Here is a 19,697-nt window from a genome sequence, read left to right as displayed (position 1 = left end):
AGAGCAACGGGCGTATCATGCGCTAAAGCGCAGCCCTTTATTATATATTGTGTAGGTAAAAATGTAACCTCTTTGGTTTCAGCTAGTGGTGTGTAATGTATATATATACGATTGGAATATCAAAGTGTAAAAAAGAGAAAAATTGGTTGATAAAAACGTAATACATGGTAGATGTAGAAAATCTGACATGATCAGCTCTTGAATTGTTCAGAATGTTGATCTCTTCCTATAAAGAAAAACTGTTCACATTAGGGCTACTGTGACACCATTTAATTAGAAGTCCTGAAAAGACATGTTATTTTTTTTATATTATATGTCCGTATCCAAATTAAAACATACAAAGTTGTGGTAAAAACATTCAGTTTCTAGCAAGTAGTTATCACTTTATGCACATCTTAATTTCATACATATGCTGAGTGTCCCTCTTTTTGAAATAAGAACATATCTTCACCTAATAATAGTAATAAGATCAACAAACATTAAAACTTCAAACTGTTATCAGACTTATTTATCAGTGTTTATTTACTGTACATGTCACAACTGAATCAGTCTCTACCAACCTCCATTCCAGAAGTCCACATTTAAATAAAAGTTGTGAAAGGTAAAATATTATGATCTTGCAAATACATGTAATAATATATTTCAGCAATCAGGTATACATACTTTTAGTTTTTATTTTGTTTATTGTTTGAGATTGTAATGTTCGTTTAATTTTCATAATATTTTGACAAAATATGACAAAATATTTGCTTTGATCCTTTGACAAAAATGTAAAAATTTCAAAAAATTTAAACCAACCATTTATCAGAAAAATTACACTGGTTATAGCAGTTTGAATTGTTACGAAATAAAACAAAGAGGAAAATATCGCTGTCACATATATACATTACATACCATTTGGTTGAGGGAAATTTAAGCTAAAGAACGGAAACAAAAAATCCAGCAATATTTCTCATTTCTTAAGGGGCATAACTCTAGAACGGTATAAGTGACGCCAATAAAAATTCAAACTTGATTTGTGTTTTGTGGTAATAAGCATTGTGTATACAATTCATAACATTTGGTTGAGTAAAACTAAAGTAAGATATATAAATGAAAAGATAAGCAATTGTTCAATTTTTAAAGGGCATAACTCTAGAACAGTAAAAGTGATGCCACCAAAATCCAAACTTGATCTGTGTTCTGTGGTAAGAGGCTTTATGTATACGTTTCATAACATTTGGTTGAGGCAAACTTAAGCTAGAGAACGGAACGAAAAACCAGCAACTTTTTAATTTGTAAAGGGGCATAACTCTAGAACAGTAAAAGTGACACCACCAAAATTCAAAGTTTATCGGTGTTTTGTGGTTATAACCCTTGTGTATAAGATTCATAACATTTGGCATTCGGCAATCCTCGGTAGAATCCGCTACTCTCATATGAGGGTACGGAATCGGCCGAGTTGAGACGAATGAACATTTGGTTGAGGATAACTATAGTTGGAGAACGGAAACCAATTTGGGGACGTACGAACGGAAAAGGGTAAAACTTAATGCCTCCTTCGCTACGGAGTATTTTTTTTTCAATTTTAAAGGATCATACCTCTAAAATGGTAAAAGTGACGCTACTCGAATTTTAATACCACCTCTTTTACGACCCGGGGGTAGGGGGAGGCATAAAAAAGAATATCACAATAAAAATTGTTGTAACTTGCGAGAGCTCTTTATTAATTTTTCATCAATATGATTATTAAAGTTTAAAATTTTAGATGAAGGTATTTCACAAATATTATACTTTAAGTTTTATCTTGCCAGTTTTTACTTGACTAGTTTCTCAGTGTTATAACTATTGATTAAGTAGTCCGGCATTTATAAGCATTGGGTTGTGGTCAATGTCAGGTGTTTATATCTTAAACATAATCATTTGCAACACATACTTTGAATCTTGGTGGTTGGTTGCTTGATGTACAGTCCCAAATATAGAATGCTTGATGTACAGTCCCAAATATAGAATGCTTGATGTACAGTCCCAAATATAGAATGCTTGATGTACAGTCCCAAATATAGAATGCTTGATGTACAGTCCCAAATATAGAATGCTTGATGTTTGTAAATACTAATTAAAACACTTTTTTTATACTTCTATATAACGGTCGAAAAAAAAAGATATCAGTATCCAAAGATATTTCGGCTAAACTGACATATCTAAAAAAAAAAAAACATAGCATAAGGACAAGCCAAATTATGACCTTTACACATTAAAATTTCATCACCTTAACTGTACTGATGTCTTACTCTGCATAATTTTGATAACTAAATGCTCATCGTTAACAATAAAATCGTTACATCTTAGCTGACTTACTCATTACAACGTTAAAAAAACCCACCGAAACCCAGGAAAATCATCAAAAGATCCCCAACTACTAGTAAATCTGTAGAAAATTGAAACATAGAACATAACCGAATTATCAGTAGTGACTGTATCTTTCTTATTAACAACCGGTCTAGTAATTCTTTTAACTAATAAATTTAACTTTCAACAAAAGAATTATTTGAAGGGTCAATTTGACCACAAATTTCATGTGCCCACTTAATCGAATAAACAGCAGACGATACCGTACTGTAAGTAGATCCGGAATCTAACAAATTAGACAAATACAAAGCAATACATCTGTAAAGGCGAGGCAGACATTGAAATTAAGCAATAAAATTGAGAATGGAAATGGGGAATGTGTCAAAGAGACAACAACCCGACCAAATAAAAAAACAACAGCAGAGGGTCACCAACCGGTCTTCAATGTAGCGAGAAATTCCCGCACCCGGAGGCGTCCTTCAGCTGGCCCCTAAACAAATATATACTAGTCCAGTGATAATGAACGCCATACTAATTTCCAAATTGTACACAAGAAACTAAAATTAAAATAATACAAGACAATGTTTATTAACAAATTTTTCCCACTTTAAAAAACCATAGTACTATTTTTTCACAGTACTGTCTCTTGATTCCAATAAATGTTTCGATAAGCTGCCAACGGAACTGTATAAAAGACGAGTTTCATCAATTCCACTGTACCACGGCGTCACGGCGTCACAGCGTCACGTACAAACTGATTTTGCTTTATTCTTGTGCAAAAGAAATACTTCAATCAAAATCTGATTTTAAGAGCAGACAATGCGAAATTCAAAGGATATGCTCCAAAAACACCATTGTAACCTGTCCCTCTTACAATTAAAACGCATCTTACGCAACACGACGGATGCCACATGTGGATCAGGATCTGCTTACCCTTCCGGAGCACCTGAGATCACCCCTAGGTTTTGTTGGGGTTTGTGTTGTTTATTCTTTAGTTTTCTATGTTGTGTCATGTGTACTATTGTTTGTCTGTTTGTCTTTTTCATTTTTAGCCACGGAGTTGTCAGTTTATTTTCGATTTATGAGTTTGACTGTCCATGTGTCCCTCTGGTATCTTATGTCCCTCTTTTTTTACTTTCAACAAAAGTACAATTCAAATAGACTTCTTATACGTTCAGGTATTTCACATACAATTTTTATGGAAATATTCTTTATTAAGCACAAAAATGTCAGTATTCACCTCAAAAGCTAAAAAAAACCTTAAAATAGACTTATTAAAGAAGCGATATAGATACGATACTGTTGTCAGGTCATTAAAGATTGCATATTTTGGCGTTAATATTGGTTCACTTATAGGGTCTTTGCATCGGAACTAAACACATTTATTTAAAAACCAGTTATTGGCATGATATGGGTTATGTTCTTCTCATATATATGTTATGATGGAACTTTATTTGGCGTTTAACTTTTTCGGATTCGAGCGTCACTGGTGAGTCTTTTGTAGACGAAACGCGTGTCTGGCGTATAGACTAAATTTAGTCCTGGTATCTATGATGAGTTTATGATACTAAACCCCTAACGGGAAGGATTGTGCCTGATATTCATATGATGAAGAAATAGTCTTTCAATCAGTTTAATAGAAGTCTGGAGCTGGTATGTCAGTTATCTGCTAGTAGTCTGTTGTTATTTATGTATTATTGTCATTTTGTTTATTTTCTTTAGTTATATCTTCAGACTTCTCTTGAACTGAATTTTAATGTGCGTATTGTTATGCGTTTACTTTTCTGCATTGGCTAGAGGTATAAGGGGAATGTTGAGATCTCACAATCATGTTTAACCCCGCCGCATTTTTGCGCCTGTCCCAAGTCAGGAGCCTCTGGCCTTTGTACTATTTTTAATTTTAGTTTCTTGTGTACTATTCGGAGTTTAGTATGGCGTTCATTATCACTGAACTAGTATATTTGTTTAGAGGCCAGCTGAAGGACGCCTCCGGGTGCGGGAATATTTCGCTACATTAAAGACCTATTGCTGATCTTCTGCTGTTGTCTGTTCTATGGTCGGTTTGTTGTCTCTTTGACACATTCCCCATTTCCATTCTCAATTTTAATAATGCCCAGAATGGAGCTGATTTCCAAAATGGAACATTAAGAGAACTCTGACATCTATCGTCACATACTTTTCTAATGACATTGTATACACAATTTGGTGGTGGTGCTAACCAGTTGGTTTCAGTACCTTTGTACCAATATTTTAAATTAAACCTAAAACATTTACTATTATTATCAGTAGCAAATCTATCTAAAAAAATGTTTTCCCCAAAGCTCATCAAGCATGTCAAACACTTCAACATTCATTCCCCAATCATCACAATCTGAATATCTACTTAAATTATCAGGTGTTTTGTTTTGTTCCCGAGGACCCATTGTGTGCTTAATACTTATATTGTACTAGTATTCTGTGCTCAATTCATTTAAATCACAAGTAATACGATGAAGCTTAAACTTTCTACTACCGATTTTTATTATGCTTGTAACGTTTTTATTATCAGTATTCAGTTGTACTGTGCGATTTTTCAGGATCGTAAAAGAACTTTTGACATCTCTACTTACTGCTTCAAGCTCTCACCATGTAGAGCTTTTAACACTTTCAGATACCGACCAGTTTCTAGTCACAGTTATCAAACTGGTATTTGGAACTTCTAGACCACAATCAGTCATTTTCATAATACAATCAGAGTCACAGACAGACTCTGTATTAGCTGGGACTACCTAATCCCCGAAGCCGACACCTGAAGCGTCAGAATACGCCATAAAAATCTGAGTCATGTGGATTAAAACCCTTTCTATTGACAAACCAAAACTATAGCTCTTCGATAGCTACAGAATTCAACACTACAAGTGAGTTCCAACTTGCTCGCATTATAAGACAATTGTAAAGTTCTAAGTCTACGAACGTTTCCATTACATCATTGATATTATTTGTTGAAGAATACCAGCCACAAATCTACCAATACTAGTAGAGTGGGGTGCTCATTTTCGCCACATCTTTCCATGTTTTCTACAGTTTATGTTCAGGTCTAAATGTTTTTGAAGTATACTGATATTTCTATATGAAGATAACTTCAAATGCAAAATATTCTTAAGCTTGAAAACCGGTTTGTTTTAAGAAAATCATCTGAAAAGTTAGATTAAACGGTGTTTGAAATTTCCGGATGTTTTGTCAATGGGGGACACATATTCGCCGTTTTTACACATCTATTTAAAACCAAATAACCGCAGCTTTTAACAATTTGATAAAAATCAATTGCATTATAGATGAATAGCAGACATTTCAAAGGTATAAAGAATTCAAAATTAGGGCATTCAGTCAAATATTTACTTAGAAATACTTCTTTGAAATCGTGTTTTTTATTCAGGAAATTGTCCGAAAATCGTTGTCCGTTTTTCGGTCATTTTCGGTAGGAGCCGCAATTTTGTCTCAGTTGAAAAAAATATTATATTTGTTATAAAAATATAATTTACGGGTACATTTCTTCCATTTCAGCCATCCTTTGAAGTTTTTACACCTCAAAATCCTAAAACGGCGAAATTGTGTCCCCGGCGAAAATGAGCACCCCACTCTATACAAAAGCTTGCCTATACCTACACTATTCAATGTTTTGCCAATAACCGAAGGAAGTTTTTCCCAAAATAAACATATCCCAGTAATATTCTGTACAGGCAACCAAATACATGTCTCTTTTGCTATTAAGAAAAGAAACTCTGTATAAAAAGATTGTCTTACAAAAGTGCGAACAGGGTGTGCGCAATCGAAATTACTGTCTCCGCCCAAACCATCATCTAAATGCATTATGATTCTCAAACCTTGACTACTCCAGTACTTAACATCTTCTTTTGAAAATTTGGTAAATATATGACCAGCACTAGCAATTCCAAAAGGAAGAACATAACTTAATATCTGGTTGTCCCTTCAAAATGCCACATAAAACCTAAATACTTTTTGTGATCTGAAAATATTTCTATGTGATGATAGGCGCTTTTTAAATCAAAGCGAAACAGATAATTTACTTTATTAAATAGTTGCTTTGCAACTGATCCATTCTCAAACTCAAATTTAAACTGATGTATGCACTCATTGATGTGTCTGCAATCAAGAACAAATCTAGTTTTTGTTGATCTGTACATAAGGTTAGTTCGTGTACTTCTAAAATACACTTCTTATCTAATAATTTAGAAATTGCACCATTTACAAAAAAGAGTTATCTCAAGATGATTTATTATTTCTGAGAACACAGCTGTCTGGAAGACTTTTAAATGGAATACCATAACCTTGCAATAACTTTTAAAATGTACTCACTTCCATTTTTGTATTGCCTTATTTAATTTACCTACTGGTGTCAAAACGTTCACCCGTAAATTTAAATGAACAGACGTCTGGTCATTTACCTCGTCATACCTGACTGAGCCGTTAACACGATTGACCATTGTTTCGTTTACCTCTTTGTGAGTGATCAGAATTCACTAAACGACTCCCCCTTCTAGATTAAAATTTGTAGCTTAAATCCCAAGCTAAATTAAAACAGTTATCAAAATTTTTACTTAACTTTGGACGTTTCTTTTCAGGACGTACACTCATTCTGTCAATGACCAAGCCTGTAACAATTGAAACAAACACCATGCTTCCTTGATACTGTCTGTCGATCTCTGCTACCACAGGAACTCGCGTGTTTTACATAAGGGTCAGCGCGGGATCTCCTCTTCACTCTCTCTGCTTTGGTCTTCCTTTCCGATCTGTTTTGTGCCCGAAATATCTTTCTGTCGTCTTCCGAATCACCTAAAAATATCTATAAAAAAGTCCTTGTCCCTTTAAAACTATAAGACAATTAAAAATGATTTAGCTTCTTTTTCTATTTTAAAGTTTTTCAAGTTTTATGTCTTGAAATCAAAGAATAGACTTTGGTGTTAATACAAAGGTTAAAATGTGCTAGTTAATTCCATATATATGTATATATTTATGTATGTATCAGAATCATACATTTTATTGTTTTTTAAAACCAGTATAAATATAAAAGTACAGATTTGATTTTATATGTGCAGCCTCAAATACAATATTGATTTAAGATAAAGGAAATAATTTAGATTAAGGGACAATAACTCTTGGACTAGTTAACATATCATATGCTGAATTACTTATTATTGTCCTAATAACAGAGCATGGTTATAGTTCACATATCAATGTCCCTTTATCTCTTCTACTTTTTCAAAAAAGAAATTATGGTCTTTTTAAGCAAATATAGGCAGACATGTTTTTGACTTTGATGCAGACTTTTTCGCCTATTAATTCATTCCCTGAAATTTTACAACTCAACAACAAACTACCAAACAACCTGCCATTCAGTAAGATCAATATATAAGTGAGATAGCTGTACAGTTATATGAAAATCTAAGTTGATTTGAAAAAGTTATAAAAAAATTTCAAGGTGACCATCTGAATTTAGTCTAAACTTAAAATTGTAGCTTTTTTTTTTAGCCTATTAAGGGTGTACACCTCTGAGGAGCCAAACATTTCTAGAATTAAACTTTTTTCTTAACCTGATTTTTGGGTTTATAAAACTGTAACAAAATAATTGGTGAAGAAAAAATCATATGGTGGTGCACTTCTTTTTTTGCTTCGGCCCTATGAAAATGCCCAGTGTTGATGATTTTCCCATTTTCATCGATTTTTACCTATTTTTGGGCTATTATCGTGAAACAAATTACAGTTCCGCAATTAAACTTTTTTTCATATTTTCTATAAAGATGAAGTCAACCAATCTAGCTGAATAAATTTTCTTTAAAAAAAACTATAGGTAGATGTTAACATAAGAAAGTTTTATCATATTTCGACGCTTTTTTGTTTAAAATTAAAGTTTCAGTCAATTTTGTATTTTTGTGATTTTTCTCTGTTTTTAGAACATGTGTAGTATTTCAACTTTTTTGTTATAAATGATTGAAAAAATACATATCTAAGAAATTTGAAACGCCCAAAATGATATGGGATGTACATGATTCTTGTAAAATCATTTTTTGTATCCCTCACCCATTTTCGCAAAATTTGGGCTAAAAATACTGACTTGATTGGTCGTAACATTTGAAAACCGGATTACTCAAAAACCATTCATTGTAAATACACAATTTTTTCACAGAGTTATATTTGATTACATTTTTTTTTTAATTCATTGATATTTTCCACTTGTATCACATGATTTGGAAATAATTCAAGAACGAGATTTCAACGAGAATAAACCAAACTCAAAAGTCAGAAGAATACATCCGTAACTAAGTCCATAAAAATGACAACAAAAAAAACAAAGTACTAAACAGCCTTGCATTCAGTAAGATCTATATAAAATATAGCAGTAGCGTTTTATGAAAATGCAAGTTGGTTTGAAAAAGTTCTGAAAAAAATTAAAGATGACTTTCTTGAAATAACCTAAAACTAAAATTTTTAGCTTTTCCTTAAACCTTTTGATTAAATCCATCAGAATGACAGCAACACACCAAAACTACCAAACAACTTGGTATTTTATAAGATCAATATATAAATGAAATAGCTGTAAAGATTTATGAAAGTCCATGTTGATTTGAAAAAGTTATAAAAATATTTAAAGATGACTATCTGGATTTAGCCTAAACTGAAATTTTGAACTTTTTTTTACCTTTTTAAAGAATCCATAAAAATGACCTGGCTTTCTAAAAGATCAATATATAAATGAGATAGCTGTAGAGTTTTATTAAAATCCTTGTTGATTTGAAAAAAGTTTTTTTCTTACCTATTAATTATTAATTAAATCCATAAATCTAACAGCAATACACCAAACCATTTAACAACTTGGTATTCTATAAGGTCAAAATAATTTAAAAGATAGTTCGAACATAAAATTCTAGCTTTTTTTTCCTTAATTAAAATTCCTATAAAATACGTTCTTGCCCATCCACTAAATATTTAAAAAAAAGTTCTTGCCCATCCAAATATTTCAACAAAAAAATGCTTGCCCCGCCAGATTGTGACACATAATATGCAAAAGGAATATATGTAATACACACCTTGCAATTGCCTATCACATCAGTACATGCAGTTGGTATTGCGTTACACAGTGCAGTGACTTTCTACACTAACATGTGACCTCTAACACCTTCGATCGGAAAGATTGTCACATAAAATGCAGACTTGTTGTCTCTTTGACACATTACCATTCTCAATTTTAATTTTAGTCAAATCGTTGAAGGAGTATTTAGAAATTTTGATCAACTATTTTTTTATTTTGTAGACGTTACTTACAACGATTACAAGACAGACTGAGGGAACAGCCATAGGATGGAAAACCATCCTGGTGTAAACAAAACAAATGGGCAAGCGCAAGGCAAAATATGTCAGTTTAAACTAATATTTCTAGGACAAAGTGGTGTAGGCAAATCTAGCTCTGTTCTACGATATATAAATGGACAATTCCATGAAAACTATGAAGCAACATTGGGATGTAATATAATTTTGACACTTTTAGATTTCTGTTCAAAATAAAGTTTAACCCCTTAAAATTGGAGTGCACAATTTAATGTATAGGATTTCTTATAATTATGAAAATATTTTTTGTTATATTATAGTTCGTTTCTGTGAGTGTTGCATTTTAGCGTTTCTGTGAGTGTTGCATTTTAGCGTTTCTGTGAGTGTTGCATTTTAGCGTTTCTGTGAGTGTTGCATTTTAGCGTTTCTGTTGTGATGTTTGTTATATTCGTCTTATATTTGATGCGTTTTCCTCAGTTTAAGTTTGAAACCCGGATCTGTTTTTTTTTCAATCGATTTATGAATTTATAAATTTTGAACAGCGGTGTACTACTGTTGCTAATTACATATATAAATTGATTGATATATATCTGTACTGTTTTAAAAGCAATTTTCTGCCTTTATATATTATATATTCTTTCACCATATGTTGAATTCAATTGTGTGACAATGACAGATAATCATCAGTCCTAATAAAGCTTACAAGTTGGACTTCTTGAATTTTAACTTTATATTTTATTATTTTTGTGTTTTTTTCAGATAGATTTGTAACGCACTCCGTCTGTTTAGATGACACAACAGTAAAGTTCGTAATCTGGGACACATCTGGACAAAGTAGATACTTCAGTTGCGTAGCAGATAAAACCAGAGGCGCACATGCCACTATTGTTGTTTATGACATCACTGCTGGCGTAAACAACGTTTGTTATAATTAGCACGAAACTTCAAATAATTTCTTATGACTGGGGGAAGCAGGTTCCAAACACTTGAAATCTCAAGTGAAACAAGATTTAAATTCATATTGGATTTTGAGGACATTTTAGTACTGAATAGACATTTGCATATTTTTTTTATGACATCCGTATATGTTCTACATACTTTATCAAATTACTATTCTTTCAAAAAGGTCATAAATTTTCGTCCTCGAGGGTATCACCAGTCCAGTAGTCAGCACTTATGTGTTGACATGAATATCGATTATATGTTCATTTTTTTTTATAAATTTCCTTTCAAATTTTTCGAAAAAACTAAGGATTTGCGTTATCCCAGGCATAGATTACCCCAGCCATATTTTTGCACAACCTTTGTGGAATTTTGAGTTCTCAATGCTCTTCAACTTTGTACTTATTTAGCTTTATAACTTTTTAGCTCACCTGGCCGAAAGGCCAAGTGAGCTTTTCTCATCACTTGGCGTCCGGCGTCCGTCGTCGTCCGTCGTCCGTCGTCGTCGTCCTGCGTTAACTTTTACAAAAATCTTCTCCTCTGAAACTACTGGGCCAAATTTAACCAAACTTGGCCACACTCATCATTGGGGTATCTAGTTTAAAAAATGTGTCCGGTGACCCGGCCAACCAACCAAGATGGCCGCCATGGCTAAAAATAGAACATAGGGGTAAAATGCAGTTTTTGGCTTATAACTCAAAAACCAAAGCATTTTGAGCAAATCTGACATGAGGTAATATTGTTCATCAGGTCAAGATCTATCTGCCATGAAATTTTCAGATGAATCGGACATTTCGTTGTTGGGCTGCTGCCCCTGAAATGGTAATTTTAAGGAAATTTTGCTGTTTTTGGTTATTATCTTGAATATTATTATAGATAGAGATAAACTGTAAACAGCAATAGTATTCAGCAAAGTAAGATCTACAAATAAGTCAACATGACCAAAATGGTCAGTTGACCACTTAAGGAGTTATTGCCCTTTATAGTCAATTTTTAATTATTTTTCGTAAATCTTAGTAATCTTTTAGAAAAATCTTCTCCTCTGAAACTACTAGGCTAAATTTAACCAAACTTGGCCATAATCATCATTGGGGTATCTAGTTTAAAAAATGTGTCCAGTGACCCGGCCAACCAACCAAGATGGCCGCCATGGCTAAAAATAGAACATAGGGGTAAAATGCAGTTTTTGGCTTATAACTCAAAAACCAAAGCATTTAGAGCAAATCTGACAGGATAAAATTGTTGATCAGGTCAACATCTATCTGCCCTGAAATTTTCAGATGAATCGGACATTATGTTGTTGGGTTGCTGCCCCTGAAATGGTAATTTTAAGGAAATTTTGCTGTTTTTGGTTATTATCTTGAATATTATTATAGATAGAGATAAACAGTAAACAGCAATAATGTTCAGCAAAGTAAGATCTACAAATAAGTCAACATGATCAAAATGGTCAGTTGACCACTTTAGGAGTTAATTTTTAATTATTTTTCGTAAATCTTAGTAATCTTTTAGAAAAATCTTCTCCTCTGAAACTACTGGGCCAAATTTAACCAAACTTAGCCATAATCATCATTGGGGTATCTAGTTAAAAAAATGTGTCCGGTAACTCGGCCAACAAACCAAGATGGCCGCCATGGCTAAAAATAGAACATGGGTGTAAAATGCAGTTTTTGGCTTATAACTCAAAAACCAAAGCATTAAGAGCAAATCTGATAGGAAGTAAAATTGTTGAACAGGTCATGATCTATCTGCCCTGGAATTATCAGATGAATCGGATAATCGGTTGTAAGGTTGCTGCCCCTGAATTGGTAATTTTGAGGAAATTTTGCTGTTTTTTTGTTATTATCTTGAATATTATTATAGATAGAGATAAACTGTAAACAGCAATAATGTACAGCAAAGTAAGAACTAAAAATAAGTCAGTATGACCAAAATAGTCAATTGACCCCCTAAGGAGTTATTGCCCTTCATAGTCAATTTTTAACAATTTTCTTAAAATTTGAAGATTTTCAATAACATTTTCCACAGAAAGTACTATTATAGATAGAGATAATTGTAAGCAGCAAGAATGTTTAGTAAAGTAAGATCTACAAACACATCACAATCACCAAAACACAATTTTGTCATGAATCCATCTGTGTCCATTGTTTAATATTCACATAGACCAAGGTGAGCGACACAGGCTCTTTAGAGCCTCTAGTTTAATGTGAGCGTCACTGATTAGTCTTACGAAGACGAAACGCGCGCCTGACGTATTAAATAATAATCCTGGTACATTTGACAACTATAAGGAAAGGTTCAGTATGCATAAGCTTATATAAGTGTCATTGAGGCGATATAAGAATTTAGTAAACTTTTGAACTGATGGATATTAGACATTCACATGAACATAAATGATAAGGGTACGAATGGCTATTCAGATTATTGAACCTATTGACATGAAACATGTTTCTTTCAATACAGGTAAACCTGGCTACACCAAATCCTGCATAAACCGAAAACCTGTATAAACCAAACATGTTCTTAAGCACCGTCGTATCAAATTGAATGCGTTGTGAACCTGATAAAACCGAACATCGGCTAAAACCGAACAAAATCTTAAGTCCCAAAGAAGTTCGGTTTAAACAGGTTTCACTGTATTTGCTTTTATTAGAAACAAGGTGTAGCTATAGGGGACATAGAAAATCAATGCTACTTTTCAGAAGTTATGTGTTTTGAAATGTCTATGGACAATCAAATTGTTAATGCCCATAAGTCCATTATTTTTGTAGAAGTAAAGAAATATTTATGTCAAAAATTATATCAGTATTGTCTTAGACAGTTTTAGAAAATATACCTGATAAATAATTGTAAATAAAGACAACAGCAGTATACCGCTGTTCTAAATTCATAAATCGATTGAGAAAAAAAACAAATCCGGATTGTAAACTAAAACTGAAGGAGACACATCAAATATAAGAGACACAGCTACGACACAACAGAAACACAACAATAAAATGTAACACACATAGAAAAAGAGCTATAATATAGAAATGGACGCTTTCCTGACTTGGTGCAGGAAATTTTATGACAAAAATGGTGGGTTGAACTTGGTTTTGTGGCTAGCCAAACCTCCCGCTTTAATAGTAATGTTAAATATAACATTAAAATGACAACATTACATGACAGGACTACACAACAAATAAATGGGAGAACATATAGGACACAGAAAAACACGCGTAATAGCTATCAAAAGGTACCAGGTTTACAATATAATACGCCAGACGTGCGTTTCGTCCACACAAAACTGACCAGTGACGCTTAGATAAAAAGAAATGTGTAAGCCAAACAAGTATCGAGGACCAAAAATTCCAAAAAGTTGTACCTAATACGGCTTAGGTTTTCTGATAAATAATTGTAAAAGGAAAAATTCCCTTTGAAATTTCATTTACAATGTATTTGAAAAGCACCCTCATGACAGCATTTCTTGTTGGAATTTTATGCGTATTTCATAAAAAAAAAAGACCAAGGTCTTGGTAGAATTAGATAATCAGCAATGACAACATTTTTTTTTATTTAAGTTATGCTTCTGGGAAATAAAAAAAAATGTATTAAAAACTGATACATGTATCTGACACCTAGATTTCTGTAAAAAGTTAAATCACAAAAATACTGAACTCCGAGGAAAAGTCACAATGAAAAGTCCCTAATAAAATGGCAAAATCAAATCATAAAACACATCAAACGAATGGACAACAACATAATACCGGCGATCCCCTCTTTTTGGTAAATGACGTCATAAAGGCACACATAATTGACGATTTTTCCTGATGAAGAACATGAAGGATTTTTATTAAAAAAAAAATAGCTAAAAAATATAGTCATGATATTGGAGGAACATTAGAACCTGTTCTTTTATGCATTTGTTTCATTTCTCGTAACATGTAAAATATCGTCTTTACATCATCTCAACATTGCTCAATGTATATTTATTATTTAATTTCACTTGTTTTATTTTAAACATGTTTTATTGACATTTTGTGTATATGTGAATAGATAGTTTATAGATTGTTCCTAATAGACAACTTTTACCATTTCTTCAAATACTTTGGTTTTAATAAACAGTATTCGTGTGTTTAGGGGCATGGTCACTTCTGTTTCCCGTTTCCATGTTCAGAAAGTGGTTTGAAAAGTATGATGCTATATTGCACAAATTATGCTGCAAAGTATTTCGTATAAATGACAATCAGCACTGCTGTCATAATTGGGAAATTGTTATTAAGAACCTACGGTGCAAACCTCGGGCGAATCCGCTACTCTTTCTATCCTTTATATAAAGGTACGGAGTCGGCCGAGTTGTGACGAATAAGAACCTACGGAACAAACATTATTTCTAGTTCTAATATTACGTTCTTCGTTAGCTTTGGAAACAAAGCCATGTTCTAATTAGAACATTAGCTGCACGTGATTGACGTCACAATTGAAATTGCAACGTTCTTCGAACAACGTCAGATATCAAAATAGAAATTTTTGTTTGTGTAGGAAATTAATAAGAACATTCTATGCTCTATGCTCATTTTAACATTGGTAGGCATTATATTTGATAATATCTTAATACCGAGCGCTATCGAGGTATTAAATGTTTACAAATATAAATGGCTACACATAGAGCACGACATGAAAGATCTATTTCTTAATTTATCCTGCACAATGAAGACCACTAAGACTCTTGATGAATGTTAATAGTGTATGAATACCGTCGATCCCCTCTATTTGGTAAATGACGTCATTAAGGCACACATAATTGACGATTTTTCTCGATGAAGAATATAGGACTAAAATTGTCTATTCATTTAATAAATATCTAGTTCTACAAACCTCTAAAGGTCGCAGTACTGTCTTGGATTATTAAAACCGTGTACTATTTCTTTTTCCAGAACACATTTTCTAGGGTCAGGGAATGGGTAGATATGTTAAAGAGCCGGCAAACTAGTCCAAACATTGTTATTGCTTTAGCAGGAAACAAGTCAGATTTGGCCAACAAAAGAATGGTAGAATTTGATGTGAGTACTCTCTACTTATTTCACTGAAATAACTTTCATAGTTTGTATATAAGATTCATTAATTAAAATGTAATAATCATCATGATCTTTGAGAATTTGAGGGCCGATAAGCACAAAACTAAATATCGGATAACGTCACTCCGCTGATGTCATACAACAATGGTGTATCAAAATAAATAAGAATGCATAGAAAAAGATATTCATAGTGATTTTCTACTTCATTTCCATTCAATAGTCTTTGGTCAATGTAATAAAAAGAATGTCTAATCCTATAATTAAAATATTGAGAAATATTCAATTCTCAACTGACAGACACTGATATGTGTATCCATGATGAGACAGCAATCCAACAACAACAAATGTCAAATGGCATCTAGATGTAAAAAAAGTCTTAAACAATAAATAAGTGTCTATAGAATAATGTAAAAGCTCTTAATTTTAGCAGTTTATATCTTTATCAAGTAAGATTTGTGCGAGACATAGGTTTCATGAAAGAGAATTGTTTGTATGCCCCACCAAAAGGCATAATATTTTAGTCAGCCTCCTAATTTAAGGTGGTACCCAACACTTTAACTAAAATTAATTTGGCTCGTTTAATTTTCTGAAAATTTTGACAAAGTATTTACTTTGACCCTTTAACAAAATTATAAGAATTTCAAAAAATTTGAACCAACCGTTTTATCAGAAAAATCACACTGGTTATATAGCAGTTTGACAAACACTTATTTTGATCATTGAGAAGCTTAATATTCCCTTAACAACACAACGTAATTAAAACGTTCAGCTGATTTTACAGAGTTATCTCCCTGTAGTGTTAGGTACCACCTTAAATGGCAAATAAACTTATCATAGATACCAGGACTAAAACTTCAAATCTACGCCATACGCGCGTTTCGTCTGCACAAGACTCATAAGTGACGCTCGAATCCAAAAAAGTTAAATAGGCCAAATAAACTACGAAGTTGAAGAGCATTCAGGACCAAAATTCCTAAAAGTTATGCCAAATACAGCTAAGGTAATCTATGTCTGAGGTAGAAAAGCCTTAGTTTTTAAAAAATTCTATAAATTTTGTAAACAGTTGATTTATCAATAAAACCATATCAATGATAATGCATGTCAAGTTAGAGTTTTAATCCCAATTTGATGGTTCACTGAACATAGAAAATGATAGTGCAAGTGGAGCATCAATGGACTTAGTCTGAATAATTATGACGTCTTAGAAGGCTAATTAAAAATTTTGCTTTCACGCCTTCTCGCGACGATACAAGACCTCAAAGAAAAAATATATAATAGCCTTGCAAGACGTCATAATTATTTGGAATACCATAGACTATGGACCATTTCTTGTTTAAAAGTAATTTGATTTTTGATTTTTAGAAAGCACAAGCGTATGCTGAAGAAAACGGTTTATTATTTATGGAAACATCAGCTAAGACAGCCATGAATGTAAATGAAATATTTTTGGCAATAGGTAAGAAAGAACTGTGGGGTTGATAAATAGCTGATACTCAGTAAATCCGATCAAAGTATTTTCTATATATTGTTATGACACGAGCAACACGACGTTTGCTACATGTGGAGCAGGATCTGCTTACCCCTTCCAGATCACCTTATATCACCCCTAGTTTTTGGTGGTGTTTGTGTTGCTTATTCTTTATTTCTATGTTGTGTCATGTGTGCTATTGTTTGTCTGTTTGTCTTTTTTCATTTTTAGCCATGGCGTTGTCAGTTTATTTTCTATTTACGAGTTTGACTGTCCCTCTGGTATCTTTCGTCCCTGTTTCCTAGTAGACTTTATTTTTAGACAAGAGATGCCAGCAATCTTTATAAACAGTCTCATTGGTCTTTTAAGTTTATATAAACTACGGATCCTATCTAATGCATCTTGGGTAATATTTTCAACAATATACACCGTTTCAGAATCTAATGCATCTTGGGTAATATTTTCAAAAGTATACACCAGAAATGTCCTGGTTGGTTAAAATGTCATAAACAATGAATCTAAATTAAACCAATGACGTGGCGTTATTATCATCTTGGGGTACAAACAATGAAACTATCCATGATGAGTTATGTTCTGAAACGGTCATTTTTGACTTTTTTTTTTGGTATAGTCTAGAACAATTATCGTGTGGATTACAAAACTTTACTTTAATTTCGATAAATAAATAATTTAAAAGACAATCTTTTTTTTAATGTAGCAAAGAAATTGCTTGAAAACGGGTTAGGTGGAGCAGGTCAACAAACACTTGAGAAGTCAGAAGAACGCGGTGGATGTTGCAATATGTGCAAGCAACAATAACAATGTTTGGTTGTTTTTAGAAAATGTGATTCGTACATGTTTTACTCATTTTAATGTTTAGAGCATATATCTTAATGTGGATACAAAAATGGAGTGGGTTAGGCTAGAAATTTTAGGATCATTCTACGACCATCTTGAATATACTGGTTTTATCTGGATCTGTAGTGAATTTCCTATCTGAGAATAATTCATTTATTTATATGCTACATTTTATATCTGTATACATTTTAAACACTATCTAAAAGAGTAGTGGTAAGATGTGTTGTTTTACCATGATTCAAATCTGTATGTGTTCTGCATTCAGACTCAGAAATTATCTCTGTATGCATGTTATTTATATAATCAGAATGAAAATTGTTCCAAGTGACAAAGTAATTTTTTTTTATATTGATTAGTACAAATTTTAAGGTAAATACGTCATCTTGTATTTGACATTATACCAAAAATTATAAAGTTCAAGATTATATTGGACATGATACCAATATTATAAAGTTCAAGATTACATTGGACATGCTACCAAAAATTATAAAGTTCAAGATTATATGGAACTTGATACCAATAATTTTTAAGATCAAGATTATATTGGACATGACTTTTTTGTCACAAAACATTTTCAAGATCAAGATTATATTTCTGCAGACTACATGCATTTAATCAAACGCAAATTTTTTTTGAAAATGGTCTACGTGACCGAGCCAAAATATTAGAATCTGATAAAGATTGATCTTGGTCCAATTTTAAAGGATTGAACAGACTATAAACGCTTCAATTATTAAATAAGTTACATTTGATTTAATAAGTTGAAATAAATGTTGATTTACTCATATTTATGAAATATTATCCATTTTTTTTTCCTGAATACGAAACGCGCCTCTGGTGTAAATATAAAATTTCAATCCTGGTACCTACGATGAGTTTATTTACACGTACTCACAAAATGTATAGACAAAATGACGTCATAACATACAATAAGTTAATTTCAGTCTTTGAGATGAGCAAAAATTAAACCACAGATAAACAAATAATGCATATACATGTCTAACAATTTTGTTTTGCGAAAAGAAATTTTAAAAGGAATGGAACAAAATTTGTGAAAAATATAAATAAATTGCCAAAATCTTTTTTGTCCCTTTCTAAACATAAACATATAGCTAAAGTTATTGTCAAGAATTGTAATTTAATAAATGACATACATTTTTTTCAGGTTAAAAGGTCTTGGAAAGAAAAAAATATAGGTAGACTTCTTAAAGTCATTTCGTGTGATTTTATAGAAAGAAAGGGTAGGGTAGGACTAGGAATGGGGGCTAATGTAGTTTAGCCAACATCAAATACACTCCAAAGTGCAAATAGGTAATAGAGCATTTTAATTTAGTATTTATTAAAGCCATTGGTTATCGATCGCATTTTATCTCTGAAAAAAATCACATACATTTCTATTGATGTTTGCTTTTATTTAATTTTACTTACACACTAAAATTTAAAAATATCGTATGTAGAATTTTTTCTTCTTTAAACATGTTAAATGACTGTTTACAATATTTAGAAAACGTTTAGATTATTGTTAGTGTGTTTACTCCACTGTGTTAGGTAGAAAGAACATGATCCACTTGGGTTGTAGTGTATATGATTTCCATTAGAAGAGAATCAAGATAACATATTTACCACAATGATTTAATTGCAATTTTTTTTCTGTAGAATTTCAACAATTGTGATAATAATTTATATGCCTGTGTAATAAAGAGACTATAGAAACATTA

The 19,697-nt window shown here is 32.3% G+C and overlaps 1 protein-coding gene across 2 annotated transcripts; it reads left to right on the top strand.

Annotated features, from left to right (window-relative positions):
• Positions 1-540: 540 nt before the first annotated feature.
• On the top strand, positions 541-19,697 carry LOC139503062 (ras-related protein Rab-5B-like). Of its 2 annotated transcripts, none has more exons than XM_071292737.1 (6): positions 541-601; positions 9,641-9,742; positions 10,414-10,565; positions 15,513-15,638; positions 17,016-17,109; positions 17,840-19,697. In XM_071292737.1, exons 2-6 carry the CDS (start codon positions 9,688-9,690, stop codon positions 17,938-17,940), a joined length of 528 nt encoding a protein of 175 aa, XP_071148838.1. In that variant the 5' UTR covers positions 541-601; positions 9,641-9,687; the 3' UTR covers positions 17,941-19,697. The 2 variants fall into 2 exon arrangements, with proteins under 2 accessions (XP_071148838.1, XP_071148837.1); XM_071292736.1 differs by having other exon boundaries at positions 9,641-9,850.

Source organism: Mytilus edulis, chromosome 14 (genome assembly GCF_963676685.1).
Source record: "Mytilus edulis chromosome 14, xbMytEdul2.2, whole genome shotgun sequence".
Classification (NCBI taxonomy): Eukaryota; Metazoa; Mollusca; class Bivalvia; order Mytilida; family Mytilidae; genus Mytilus; species Mytilus edulis.
This window is presented reverse-complemented; position numbering and strand designations above follow the sequence as displayed.